Source organism: Rattus norvegicus, chromosome 1 (assembly GCF_036323735.1).
Source record: "Rattus norvegicus strain BN/NHsdMcwi chromosome 1, GRCr8, whole genome shotgun sequence".
Lineage (NCBI taxonomy): Eukaryota > Metazoa > Chordata > Mammalia > Rodentia > Muridae > Rattus > Rattus norvegicus.
The window spans coordinates 162,773,669-162,787,989 of NC_086019.1; the positions used below are offsets into that span (position 1 = coordinate 162,773,669).

At 44.1% G+C, this 14,321-nt stretch overlaps 1 protein-coding gene across 5 annotated transcripts in view; it reads right to left on the reverse strand.

Moving 5' to 3' along the window:
- Positions 1–14,321, reverse strand: part of Uvrag (UV radiation resistance associated) — a 257,835-nt gene that overhangs the window by 177,155 nt on the left and 66,359 nt on the right. For 4 of the 5 annotated variants that reach the window (NM_001401542.1, XM_039113238.2, NM_001107536.1 and 1 more), the window contains exon 6: positions 3,350–3,432. In NM_001401542.1, the coding sequence (NP_001388471.1) occupies positions 3,350–3,432 (83 nt within the window). Of the gene's footprint in view, positions 1–3,349; positions 3,433–14,321 lie in introns of those variants that run through there. The other variant, XM_039113251.2, reaches the window with a different exon arrangement.

A 14,321-nucleotide genomic window follows, 5' to 3' on the forward strand; every position in this document is an offset into this window, starting at 1 on the left:
TACAAAGTATGAAGGGGTGAGGCTGAGGATGACACCCTGAAAGATCTTTTCTCCTCAGAGAGTGGCAAGATTAGAGGTGACCCTGTGGCTCCTGTCTTTATCCTCGGTCTATCCCATGATTGCACCAGGGATAGACTTCAAAACTGTATGCCTCACCATGCTGACCCTCCCTCTTAACCCACTCAGTAACTCACTACCACCAGCACGAAAAGCATTTAAAGGCAACACCAGCAAAATCCAGAGTTTCCCCCACCCCTGAGTTTTATCGAATTACCTATGCCCCTAAAACAAGAAAAGCTAGAGTTAGACAACTGCTTATTGAGTAGCATTTTACAACACCAATTCATGCTCTGCGGAAGCTCTCCCTCCAGCCACTTGCTCATCCAAATTGGAAAGTAACCGGAATTTCAAATGTCAGTTAAAGACCAACATTGACACCTTGTGGTGAGTGTCCCAAAGTATGAAACACAAAAGCCAAACGGCTCCTGTCTGTTTACTGGAAAACAAATCTGCAATCTCAAGAGTTTTCTAGGGCTAACAAAAGTTCCCTGCCTCAGCCCACACACACTGAAGGCAACTCTGGAAGACTCGACTACTACTGTGGGGTTTCCACTGTGAGCCAAAGCGCCTGACTTGCTTTCCTACAAACGATATAAACTCCCATGAGAAGTATGTGGTTTTGGTGCAGGCCCTGGTCTAGGTGTTCCAAAGTCCTAACTTCACCAAGATTCCCTAGTTTTCCACAAACTCACCAGCAAACATTACTAAGAAACTATGGCTCCCAGGATCACAATACAATAAAGAAACTTTTTATTAATTTTCATTTTTAATTTTGAGACAAGGTCTCACTTATAGTACAGGCTTGAAGCTGACTATACAGCCCAGGTTCCCTCAGAGTTAGGGGAAATGAGCAGTACAAAGCCTCCTAGCTGGTACGGGTTATTAATTAGCATACAATCCTAAAAAAGGCAATTGGGAGACTACTGTTCTCACTCTGAAGTAAAGGGCTGTTAAGGAATGCAGACAGTGTGAGTGGTGGTGGTGGTGGGGTTGGAGGAGGAGGAGGAAGAGGAAGAGGAGGAGACAGGGTCTCATGTAGTCCAGGATGGCCTAGAGCTCAAAGATAATGATAAGCTCTTGGTCCACCTACCTGTGCCACCTGAGACAGGATTAGAGACTTGAACACGTGCCCAGCTGTGGCTATGTTTTCAAATTATAGGCCAAGTAGCACAAATGTTATAAATCAAGAAGAAATAGGAAAGGAAAATATATTTTTAAAAATATCCCCATTCGGGATGTTAAGTGAGTAAAGAAAAGAACAAAGAAACACAGTCTGGGAGGAACAAGTTCCCGGCAAGCATTCCACATCTACCACAGCAGAGAGCTCCCCAGGGCAATGCTTTCAGCAGAGCAGATGGTGGATGCCTGCCACTATCTGAAAGAAGCAGCAAGGTTCACGTTGACAAGCACAGCTTAGAGTTTCTGGGTACAAGGTGATTCCTGAAGTGCACGTAGGTAATTAGATTGCTAAACAGACATTTAATCTGGCTCAGAAAAACTGAGTCTTGGGGCTGGCAAGAGGTCTCAGCTAACAGGATGTAACCACAGTAGTGAGGAAGAAAAGAAAGATCCCAGGAGCTCACTAACCAACAAGCCTGGCAGAGATGAAAGGCTGTGAGAGATCCTGCCTCAAGTAAGGTGGAAAGTGATAGAGTAAAACATTCAGTGTCTTACTCTGACCTCTGTATGTGCATATTCCTCCTACATGTGTGTACTCGTGTGTACATGCACAGACACACACACACACACACACACACACACACACCCCACACCCAAAAGTGAGTCTACATTGTTTTGTAGCAATGAATTACAATGGTAATTCTTTTAAAAAAAACCTATAAACAATACAACTGAACACCACTTCTCCCACAAGAACCTGAAGAGTTAAGTGAACCAGAGTAAGCAGGACAATTGGAGCTTCTGGGGATTGAACTCTGTACCTCACACATGATGAGTGCTTTTCCACTGAGCTACACCTGCAGCCCTACTCACTGCCTTTCCCATGGTAACACATCTCTTTCTCTCCTATTCTTCTGCATAGCTTAGAGCTTTCAGCACCCTTTAGCACATCCTCTCCTCTCTGTTAACTATCCCAAGTGCCTCCTTTTCTCTTAGTTGGGGATTTTTCTTCTAGTTCTATTGTTTTATATAAGATCATATATAAGATTATATATAAGATCATATAATCTCATACTTAGAAAATACCTTTTTAGAAAATGCTCTTTCTATCATTTTACTAAGGAAAACAGAGGTCAGGAAATTGAGCAGTTTATTCACATGTCAACTATTCCTGGACACTCTACTCATCACTTATTACACCCCCAATTCAACAGACTCAAAAGAATATTCATTCAATTAGTAAACCCTATCTGTTTACACATCCCAAGCAGTCAAACTGAAGATACCTCTCAGACACATAAGGTCATCAAGCATATGTGGCAGCTTTAGGGTTGTTGTCCCACAAGAGTAATTTTCACAAGTCACATAACCAAACTCTATGTCATCAAATATACGATTCAAGGCTCACAAAGGAAAGGCCACTTGTATAATGTTTATAAAATAACCATTCTTCATGAATCCTTCTGGATTCTTCCACTAGAAGATCTATAGAGGATATGTAATGCTCTAAAATTTATGATGTGTTAAGTAAACATTAGAAAAATGCTACCCAAGTCAAATTTCCACTAGCACTCTGAGCTGAACAAAGGCTGAGTGTTGCACTGACTATACTTGGAAATGTCCCCTGGGAAATGCCCCTGATAATCTACCACATGCTAAACTGAAGCTAAATTTTTAAATCTTTCAAAATTAATCCCAAGCATTTCATATACATTCAAATCCATACAGAGAGCTGGGGCATTTAAGCCTCTGAGCCTTGGATATCTGCAAAGCTCCTTTGGCCTGTCACATAGGCCTCTTAAGATGACAAGCAAGCCAAAAGCCTAAGCCACGCCTAGGACTGTTGGTGGGCTCTCCTGGGGCAGCATCGTTGATAAGCTCCGGTTATGTCCATGCTCTGCAGACCAGCGAGGGCCACGTGCTCTGTTTTAAGGTCTGCACTTTCAGCTGCTCTCCCCACTATCCAAGGAGAGGAAATGGCTTTTCAAAGATTTTGTCAAGGAGATAAACTTAAATCACTGGAACAAGAGAATTTATGGAGCTTTTACTAAAAAATGCTAAGCCTGAGTGCTGGCTTCTCAAGCCCTAACACGTTCCCTCACACCTCAGCACCACAGATGTACAAGTGAGACCTGTATCCAAATCCAGGAGACTCCAAGGAGTTTCTTACCGCAGCAAAGAAAACACATCATAGGAATTGCGAACACAGTTCTGGTCCACCTGAAGGAGGTTCTTCTGTGCATTTGGATGAGCCTGAAAGACAATGGTGAAGAAAGTAAACAAAAGAAACAGAATCTATGCACAGATCAACCAAACATATTTGCCTCTCTCAGGATATGACATATCAAAGACCTGGGTCCACTTAAAATGTTAGAGACCCAAAAAGTATAATCTTGGGGGAGTCGCCATCAAACCTTTCAGATAAGTGGATTTAAAAATCAATTCCTTCTCACTGTTCCCACAGAACCAAACAGTTCTGGTTGAGGACTGTGGTTAACTTCCAAAGGACGGTTCAGAGTCCTTCAGGTCACTATGTGACTGCAAAAGGGTGTGCTAGTCTTTCCACTAGGCTGAGTCCCAACATCATGCTGTCTCTGGATGCCCAAGTCCTACTTGGGAATATAAGAAACCGTGTTCCTTGGGGTTGGGGATTTAGCTCAGTGGTAGAGCGCTTGCCTAGTAAGCGCAAGGCCCTGGGTTCAGTCCCCAGCTCTGAAAAAAAAAAAAAAAAAAAAAAAGAAAAGAAAAGAAAAAAGAAACCGTGTTCCCACCCACACAAGCACCAAGAAAATAGCACAGTGACATAGGAATAAGGCAGGTATCTCTGTTACTTAAGGAAGGCAGTATGAATTGTAGTTAACAGAAGACTGGCATTGAGGTTGCAGCCATTGATCGGGTGTCTGCACAGCATGTGCAAAGCCCTGGATTCCATTAGCACCACTCAGAAAACAGGATGTGGTGGCCTATGCATAACCCTGTCACTCAGTGGGTGGAGCCAGAAGGTTAGGGCGTGCAGGGTCATCCTTAGCTACATAGTAAGTCTAAGGCCAGTCTGAGCTACCTGGGGCCCTGAAAAAGACTCCGGACTCAGACTATCATGATTCTTTCAAACCCTTAATGTGCCAGGTCTGTGACTGTCACCAATACCTTCTTAGACAACTGCTTTCTCTGAACCCCAGAAATGACAGTTGGGCATACCTCATAAATGTTATAAGAAAAGTTAATATTCCTAAAACAAGAGGCAAGCAAACACTAAGTATCTGCTATGACCAAAACATAGACTTTTTAATTAATAATAAATACTGGCAAGGATATGAGGTAAAAGGAATGTAAGTTAACACAGCCACTATGGAATTCCATGTGGACGTTTCGGAAAAGGGTAAAAATTTCTAGGAATACATGAGCTACCAAAAATGACTCAAGAAGAAACAGAAAATCAAAACAGACTTTTCATACATAAAGAAGTTAAATCGGTAATCATAAGACTATCAGGAGAACTAAATATAAAAGTTTAAAAGTGTGGAGGCAGGCATACTTGACTAGTCAACCCTATAATTATTTAAAATAATATTAATAATAATACCAATGCAGCTCAAAGGGGAGAAAGGAGGGGATAGAAGGGACTTTTAAAGTCACTATGAGATCAATACCACTCAAAGCCAAATGAAATAGCATCAGGAAACCTTATGCTACTATACTTTATAAATACACATATACACTGAAATCTTCCATAAAATATTAGCAAAACTAATCTATCAGCATATTGGAAGGATGATTCATGTACTCTGGCAAGTGTTCCTGGATATATCCCCAAGAAAGAAAGGATTTGTGTATCTGTGGGCACAGTAGCCTTATTCACAACTGCTAATGGGTGGAAATAACCCAACAGTTCACAGACAGAGGACAAGCAAAATGTGGGCCATTCATACACTCAGCTTCGAAAAATGGAAAAAAAAAAATCTAGCTCATAATCCAAACTAAGTTCTAGCCAGAACAATTAGGCAAGAAATACAAAGTATACCCAAATTGGAACAAAATAAAATGGAAAACATCTCATGTTCTGGAAACTGTCAAGGCAGCAACAATGTCCGAGGCCATTCACAGATTCAACACCTCTCTACCGAAATCCCATCTGCCTTTTCTACAGAAATAGAAAAGCCAATTTTCAATTCCCATAGACTCAGAAGAGGCTGACAGATAACAAAGAGATTGAAAAGAGCAAAAGAAGACTTAAACTGTCTGATTTCAAAACTTACCGGAAGGCAGTAGCAATCAAAACAAGATGGTAAGGCCGGAGGATGGCCAACGAAAGGAAGGAACAAAGCAGACTGAAGTGTAGAGATTAAACCTGAGTATGTGTGATCAACCAACACAACATACCAACAGCAAGGTACCAGGGCTATGCAAGGCAGAAATAAGCTCCTCCTCAGCAGACAGTGTTGGAACAACCGGGTGACCAGCAGCGCTGGTGCTAGAGAAACTCAAGGGAAGGCCAGTGAAGAGTCACTTCATCCCCATGAGGACACTGTAACAATATAATAATTATTAACAGCCTGCACTAACAAGACACAGAAGAACTAGAACCCTTACAGATCAGCGTTGTTGCCACCAAGGAGGATGTCTTAGTTAGGGTTTTACTGCTGTGAACAGACCATGACCAAGGTAACTCTCATAAGGACAACATTTAATTGGGGCTGGTTTACAGGTTCAGAGGTTCAGACCATTATCATCACAGTGGCAGCATGGTACAGGAGGAACTGAGGGTTCTACATCTTCATCTGAAGGCTGCTAGCAAAATACTGATTTCTAGGCAGCTAGGGTGAGGGTCTTAAGCTCGTACCCACAGTGATACACCTACCTACTCCAACAAGGCCACACCTCCTAGTAGTGCCACTCCCTGGGCCAAACATACACAAAACATCACAGAGGACAAGTTCCATGATGTCTCAAAATGTTAAAAGCTAGAACTAGAGAATAACAATGTTTTATTTTGTCTTGTTTTGTTTTGCATTTTCCAGACAGGGTTTCTCTGTGTAACAGTCCTGGCTGTCCTGGAACTCACATTGTACACCAGGCTAGCTTCAAACTCACAGAGATCGACCTGCTGAGATTAAAAATGAAAAGCAATCTCCACCACTGCCTGGCAATAACAATCTTACTCCCAGGTTCTTACCAAAAAGAGCTGAACACAGGCACTCAAGCAAGAATTTGCCCTCAAATGTTATCATAGTCAAAGGACAGAACAACCCAAATGTCCATCCAAGGCTAATGGATAAAGAAAGTGGGGTACATCCTCAGAAAGATTAAGTGCTATATATAATATGTAGATAATATGCAAATATAAAAACATGCTAAATGAAAACTGCTAAACCCAAAAGATCACACACTGTGTGAACCCACTGACATGGAATATCACACACTGTGTGAACCCACTGACATGGAATATCACACACTGTGTGAACCCACTGATATGGAACATACAGAATACGTGAATCTGTAAAGACCGAAAGCAGACTGAGAGCTACTGGAGGTGGGGCATGGAGAAAGGCACACTGACATACCTAGTTTTCTTTACAATTAACTTTTACTGATGTCTATGTGTTTGTGTGCATGTGAGTGCAGGTGCATGCAGAAGACGACACTGGGTCTGGAGCTGGAGTTATAAACAGTTGTAAGCTATCTGACTTGGGAACCGAACTCACATCCTCTGTAAGTAAAAGCAGGAAGCATTCTCAACCACTGAGCTATCACTCCAGCCCCCTGGGTTTTCTTTAGGATAATAAAGTGCTTGTCAACTTGATAGACAGCAGGTACATGAGCAGCTCTTCAATCTTAAAAGACCTGGCCATGAAATAATGCCCTTAGCATGATGGCGAGAAGATAAGGAGAAACTGGACAGACAGGAGACTATGCTAGAAAATAACTTCATTTTCTTATTTCATCTAAAAAGCTGCCATGTGTTTTTTGTAGTTATTAAAGATCATCCAGGGGCTGGAGCAGTAAGCCCAGGAGTTAAGAGTACTTGCTGCTCTTGTAGAGGACCTGGATTTGATTTCTAGTGCCCACATGGTTGGCTTACAAACATCTATAACCCGAGTTCCAGGGAATCCAGCCGGCACATCTGTATTGTACATAAATGCAAGCTTGCAAAATATCCATACGCATAAAGTAAAATAAGTAAATTTAATATTTTTTTTAGCCATTCAAGCCAGCTATGGTGACACAGTAACTAATTGAAACCCCATCACTTAGGAGGCGGAGACAGAACTTGAAGCGTAAGGCCAGCTTGGGTGACCTCTGTATACAAAGTAAAATAAGGAGCCATGAGGATGGTTGAGCCAGGAAATGCTCGCCTACTGCTGGTGTAAAAGCCTGGTGCAGCCATGTGGATTTGTTAATGCCAGCACAAGTAAAGCAGCAACAGGAGGATCCGGGAGGTTTTCTGGCCAGCCAGCCTACCTGAATCTGTGAGCACTAAGTTTAGTGACAGACCTTGACTCAAAAGATAAGATGAAAACTGACTGAGGAAGACCCTGGTATCAATCTCTGGACTCCACATGCATATGCACATATAACCCCACTCACGAGTGAACACACACACAATTTAAATCTACATGTGTTAAACACATACCTACAAGCAACACTGGTAACAGGGAGGGAACACTGAACTGAAAGGCTGCAGCCAGGCTTTAGCCTACTCTGCCCATCAGGTAAGGAAGAAAATCGTTTAGCTCCTCTCATCCTCAGTATCTGTAACTATAAAATGAGACAACTACTAAAAGCATCAATGAAACAAGAACGCTTATGCAGAGAGTCCTGTTTCAGAGCCAGTGCTGCCAGTCAAATGTGGCTGTGGGAAACGCTCACACTTGCTGCTGATACTCACAAGCCCAATGGTGCTATTCTTAGCCCCACTTTAAAGGTGAAGAAACTGAGACACAGGGGGATTAAGGGGAAGAGCCACACAGTCTGGCTCACAGCCCCTGCTCTTAAGGACCATGGTAAACTCGGTGATCTCCCAGACCTTTTCTGGTTCAAAAATTCTCAGGCTACGGACATTTAAAGCAGCTTAAGGACATTATGAAGCCCTTTGACTTCAGCCTGCACTTAGCAATTAACATTCTTCAAACATGCCAAGAGACTCACTCTGGACAACTAACTGACCACTGTGCAATCTGCCAGGCTCTGGTGAGGGTTCTAATGGAAAGAACTGGCTCGTTTGTATCTGGCTATCTGTGGGAGATAGTGCCAAGTACCAAAGAGCCCAGGAAAGATTTGCACACCACTCAAAACCCTTCTGAAGCCAGGCCTAAGGATTTCCTTCCAGAGGGAATCTCTCTGCCTGGAGAGGGTCTAGTAGACTGTTAGGGAAGCAGACAGTTCCACATCTCCAGCAGCAGCCGCTCAGGCAGATCAGGTGTATTTCTAGATTAGTGGTCAGTGGATTTCTTCCATAAAGGGTCAGAGGGTATTTTTGAGGCTGGGAATACAGTTAAGTGGCAGATGAGGCCTGAGTTGGATCCCCAGTACTGAAGCTGGGGTCATGGGGCACAGCCAAAACTCTGTGTTTCAGCTTTGCAGATACCTGTCATATCTGGAGCACACTCTTACTTGCTTCCTCTTTCAGATTCTTGAAAATGTAAAAACAAATTATTGTTGGTTTACAGAGCACACAAAATGTAAGCTATGTTACTACCCCCAGCAAGGTCACCTTGAAAAACATGAGCTGTCTTAGCGCTCATCATCCTTTCAAATACAAAAGCAATATGAAATAGCCCACTTGCTGGCATGGTGACACACGCCTTTAATCCTAGCATGTGGGAGGCAGAGGCAGCTGAGTCTCTGTGAGGTTTGGGGCCAGCCTGGTCTACATAGTAAGTTCCAGGACAGCCAGAGCTACATAATAAGATCCCGTCTTGAAAAAATTAAAATAAATAAATAAATAATATTTTTTAAAAGGAAAGAAAGGAAGGAAGAAAGAAAAGAATTCTCTTGGTAAGATGAGTATTTGTAAAGCCAATCAGTTTACATGTTCCTTTACTCATTAATTAGGTGTATTAAACACCTAATACACAAACAACATTAGGCTTGTTTCTCACTATCCTCAGAAAGCATGTATGCCAGTTAAAGGGCCAGATGAAATAAATAAATACAGGAGTCATAAGAACAGCTTAAAGTCGAAGAAGCTACACAGGGGTTCTGATGTGGTGAGGATTCCATCCGGCAAGCACAGATCATCTAAGGCTGCGGGGCTGGCAGTCTTTGGAGTGGGTTCAGTGGTCCTGAGAAGCTGAATGGCAGGAAGGAAAGGCCCACCTAGACTGCACACCTTCAGCCAAAGCAGGGCAGCGGGGGACATAAGCTGCATTCAGACAAAATCAAATAGTGTCCTGATTTGTTCAGCTTCAGGGACATGGAAATTATTTGGAACTCTGGCGATGAAAGTGATGGGAGACACGGCTGAGTAAGTAGGTTGGGAGCCCTGACACCAGGCCAAAAATGCAGACAACTTATAGGCATCAAAGTCTCAGGAAGGGTTTCTAACACTGCAGTGTGACTATGGAGCTGTATATAATAAAGGTTACTTTGGAAGGACTCATGTGAGGAGCTGGCAGAGGCACAATGAGCAACTACAGTTGGTTGACTGTTATAAAAGTCCAGGGGCAGGAAGATGGCTCAGAACATGAGGTGGAGAGTGACTGGGAAGGCACTCGGCCTCGCCAGAGACACTTGCCATTTCTCAGTTTCAACCTGGCCAGCTCTGGAAAGCACATTAGTCCATGCAAATGTGCACATGGGACCCAGGCTGTCTGTGAATTCAAAACATAGCTATTTTAGGAGCAGCTATGTTTGTATACACACACAAACATGTACATATGCCACACAGAGAGACACACAAAAGTACATACATACACACACACATACTGCATGTACTGAGAGCTCTGACTCTGCAGCAGTGGGAAAGAAAGGGTGGGGAGGGAGGGACAGGGACTGAAGCTAGGGTGGAGCACAATGCAGGGAGTCGGAATGGGACACACAGAGCAGATGACAATTTACTCTATATAACTTTTAAGCAAAGAAATAAAGTATGCCATGGTGTGATTAAAAGGATGTGGTGAGCAAGACAGAGCAGACAGGAGCAGCAGAGTCCACAGGAACCGATACAGGAATCTAGCTGTCTAGAGGCAGCTGGCTGGATTATAGAATGGAGATGGAAAAGAAGCTAGGCAGACCAGAGTTGTTTCAAAGGACCTGGTGGCTGCGTGAATGAGCAGATGAAGGAAGGGAGGGAGGGAGAGAAGAAGGGAAAGAGGGGGAGAGAGAGAAAACCTCACTAGAGACAACTATGTAGTTAATGAAATTGTGGAAAATTGAACAAAAAAGTACATCTGGAAGCTGAAAAAGAACTCCCATTACAGTGTGATAATAATTTGGAAACAAGTGTCTACAAGAAATGGTCAGAAACCACTGAGTAAAACAGATTGAATTCTAGGAAAGAAGCTTCACAATTGCTGATGACCAAGCAGTCCACTCCATCAGGACTCCTCCAGGGGTCCCCACCATAGACCACCATCCACTCTCAGCAAGCATTTGTTAAGCCATGACTACAGGCCAGGAGCAGTGCTATACCAGCAATAGGCTATACCAGAGGCAGACACTTGCCCTGGCTTCATACACATGGTGGTCAGACAAAAAGAGATGAGACAACAGGCAACCAGGACATCACAGTAAGGGTGCTGAGGGAAATGCTAGGTATCATGGGAGCATAAGAAGAACTGTCCTGGTGAAATGGGTCTAAGTGATAAGAACAAATTTTGCCATGAGAAAATGTTTTAAAAGGGTTTAGAAAGAAAAAATCAGATCTTGGCAAGCCATTGCAAGCCATTAACTATTGAAGACAGAGATGCTACTGCCTAGATTTGAAACAAGAAATTGCATTACCATCTTAGAAATGAGGGAAAAGAGACCCATGGTAGACACTGGCAGGCTCCATCAGTACTGGTTCAAAGAGAAAGGGGCGCTGGAGGACAACCCTGTGACCTGGGCGAAGACGGGGATTACTATTGGACTAAGGATCACAGTGGGAGACAGGAGAAAGCCTGCTCAATTTGGGCCAGGAGGGTGCACCAGTCTCTGAAGCACCTGACCAAAGTCCAGTTGGGCAGGAAGGAGCCTTTCGGGGAGACTTGGGAGGAGGGGTTGCTAAAAGGACCAGAGTTGTACTCCTAGCACCAGGTCAAACCTCAAAAGCACCTGAAACTCCAAGCTCTGCAGAACCTAACACACACACAAACACACACACATGCACACACACACACATGCACACACACACACACATACACACACAGAGACACACACAGAGACACACAGAGACACACACACACACACATACAGACACACACACACAGAGACACACACAGAGACACACACACATACACACACAGACACACACACACAGACACACACACAGACACACACAGATACACATACAGACACACACACACAGACACACACACACAGATACACATACAGACACACACACACACACACACACACAGACACACACACACACACACACAAACACACATACACCAGCACACAAATAAAGTTTTACAAGTTCGGATACAGTGTGCTAAGGAGAACCAGAGTCTGGCAGAGCCTGAGGCCAGCGTAAGCACCACTGTAGGTCTCCAGTGTAAGCGAGCACCGATGTCCGCACACTGTCTTTTCGTGGCAAGTGAGCTTCGCACAGCCCAGTCTCACCAACCAGGACAGAATAAGAAATCAGATGGGCAAGAACAAAAAGACACAGAACAAAGCTGGTGGCTTGTCCCATAGATGGGGAAGTGTCCTTTCTATGGTTACAGTATGTGGGTTACAATATGCATGCGATGGCTACCTGCTGAATCCACAGACAGCCTGGGTCCCATGTGCACATTTGCATGGACACTAATGCGCTTTCAAGTGCTGGCCAAGTTGAAACTGAGGAGAACGGCAAGTGTCTCTGCTAAGCATCTGCAGGCCTTGGACACCCTCTGCCCGGCTCTGATGAAGCCCAGATGCTGAGCCGTTAAAGAGGGAGGGGGAGACCTCTCCTCAGACACTGAACTCAATATGAACACCCTCCTGCCCCCAATCTGGCCATAGTTTCAGACATGCTTTTCCTCCCTCTCTTGAAACAGTGAGGAGCACTGTGTAATAAGAACAGCACTGTAAGCAAAAACACGTGAATCCTAGCACAGACACCACTGCTTTTTAAAAAATACTCAAAGCAACAAGAAAGGTGCTTGTTCTCACTTTTAAAGACATCACAACTATAAACACTACAACAGAAAGTAGAGTAAGGGTCTCAGCGTTACTACTTCCAGAAGGACAGGAGGGTCCTGCTGGGTGGCCATCTCTGGAGTGTGATGTCTATTTATAGCAGGGCCGAGCAGACGCAAAAGGAATATGACTCAAGTGGACTTCATTCATTCCTGGAAAAATGTGCACCAAGCAGAGAAAACACTAGATTCTGAGACCATGCAAGTGAGACATAGGGCTGGGGAGACCCCTGGCCAGTAAGTGCTGGCTGGGCATGCATGAGGTCTTGTTCAGTGGAAGCCAGGCACAGCTGCCTGTGTCTGTAACAGGTCTCGGGGTGCTGAGGTAGGTGGATCACTGCCAGCCTAGCCAAACCAATGAACTCTGGGTTCAGTGAGAGACTGGGTCCCTGATGATGACAACAATAATGGAGAGAACAGTGAAATAAGACACTAGCATCCATACCTATACATGCACATGTGTATACATAGACACACAAAGACACACACAGGCAAGCACACATGGGAGCTTCTACATTAAAGGCAGAAAGAGTACTTACAGAATCTACTGTAACCGGGAAAGGACAGCAGCCGTGAGGGAGAAGGAGCGTGTGCAGCAGTGGCAGTGGCTAACTGTCATCACTGGACAGAGTAAGGGGCTGCCAGCCTGTAGAGAAGCTTGAACTGCACTGACTTTCAGAGTTAAGAATGTCCTCATTCCAAATCTAATCTAAAAGAGAATAAGGATTTTTAAACAGACAAAAGGCTCAGCTCTGAGTCTGGGGCGGACAAACCTCAAACTAATGGTGACCACCTCTAAAGAAGCGAGAGCATCTCGATGAAGTATCACGCTTGGCTTTCCATCTCCTGGTCTAGAATTCTCAAAAGCTCAAAAAGTATGCTAAAAAGACAAGAGCCTCCAAATTCATAACAGGAAATGTGGCCTTTTCCCAGGTTATTTTCTGGCTTCAATGAAGGCAGAGAATGGGGACCACACTGTAGCAGAAGGATTTATAAATATAAATTACAGGATAAGACTATTTTCCAAACATCTGTCAAAAAAGTTAATTTGATCCAAGAAAAAAGGGGAGTGGGGAGCCAGAGGGAGGCCAAATACAGTGACTAATGGGTGTGACTTTAGTGGACCTGGGTGGGTTGACGGCTTGAGTTCCCAGCATGTCTCCTCTCCAGTAATACCTCGTCAGCCTAACACGGCACTGGCCTGAGTGCTCTCCTCCAGCTCTCTGCACCGCTAGTGGACAGCTCTAATTAAATGTGAAACTATAGGCCTGGGACTCTGACACACAATCTGAAGTGGGAGGAAACGCAGACACCATGTGGCTAAGTGAGTCAGACCAGAGTCAAATGAAAAGCCTACTGCCTACCTGTGCAGTCCTGAGTCCACAGTCTGTTAATTTCTTCTGAGGTGCTTTGTTCATCCACTGAAAAATGGCTGTCTCATGGAGCTGCTCCACATTAAACGAACATACACACCGTATCTGGTATACTGCCTGACATTTAAAGGGCTTGGCAATGAGGCCAGCACTGGGAGTTTTCAAAGTCCCACCCCTGCCTGATGCAGCAGTGGATTAAGGATGGTTCCAAAACAAGCTCACCCGTGTTTGCATGATCAGAATAACACAGGCAGCAAACAGCCCTGAGCATCTTTCCAGCCTATGTTTTGTCTATTAGTGTCTGTGTGTGCACACGTGTGTATGTGCATGCAAGTGTGCATGTGCTAGCGCACACGGACACATACAATGATTGACTGAAATACATACAAGAACAACTTTGAAAGGTTCTCCAATTTTTCAGGACTGGAGATATAGCTCAGCAGCT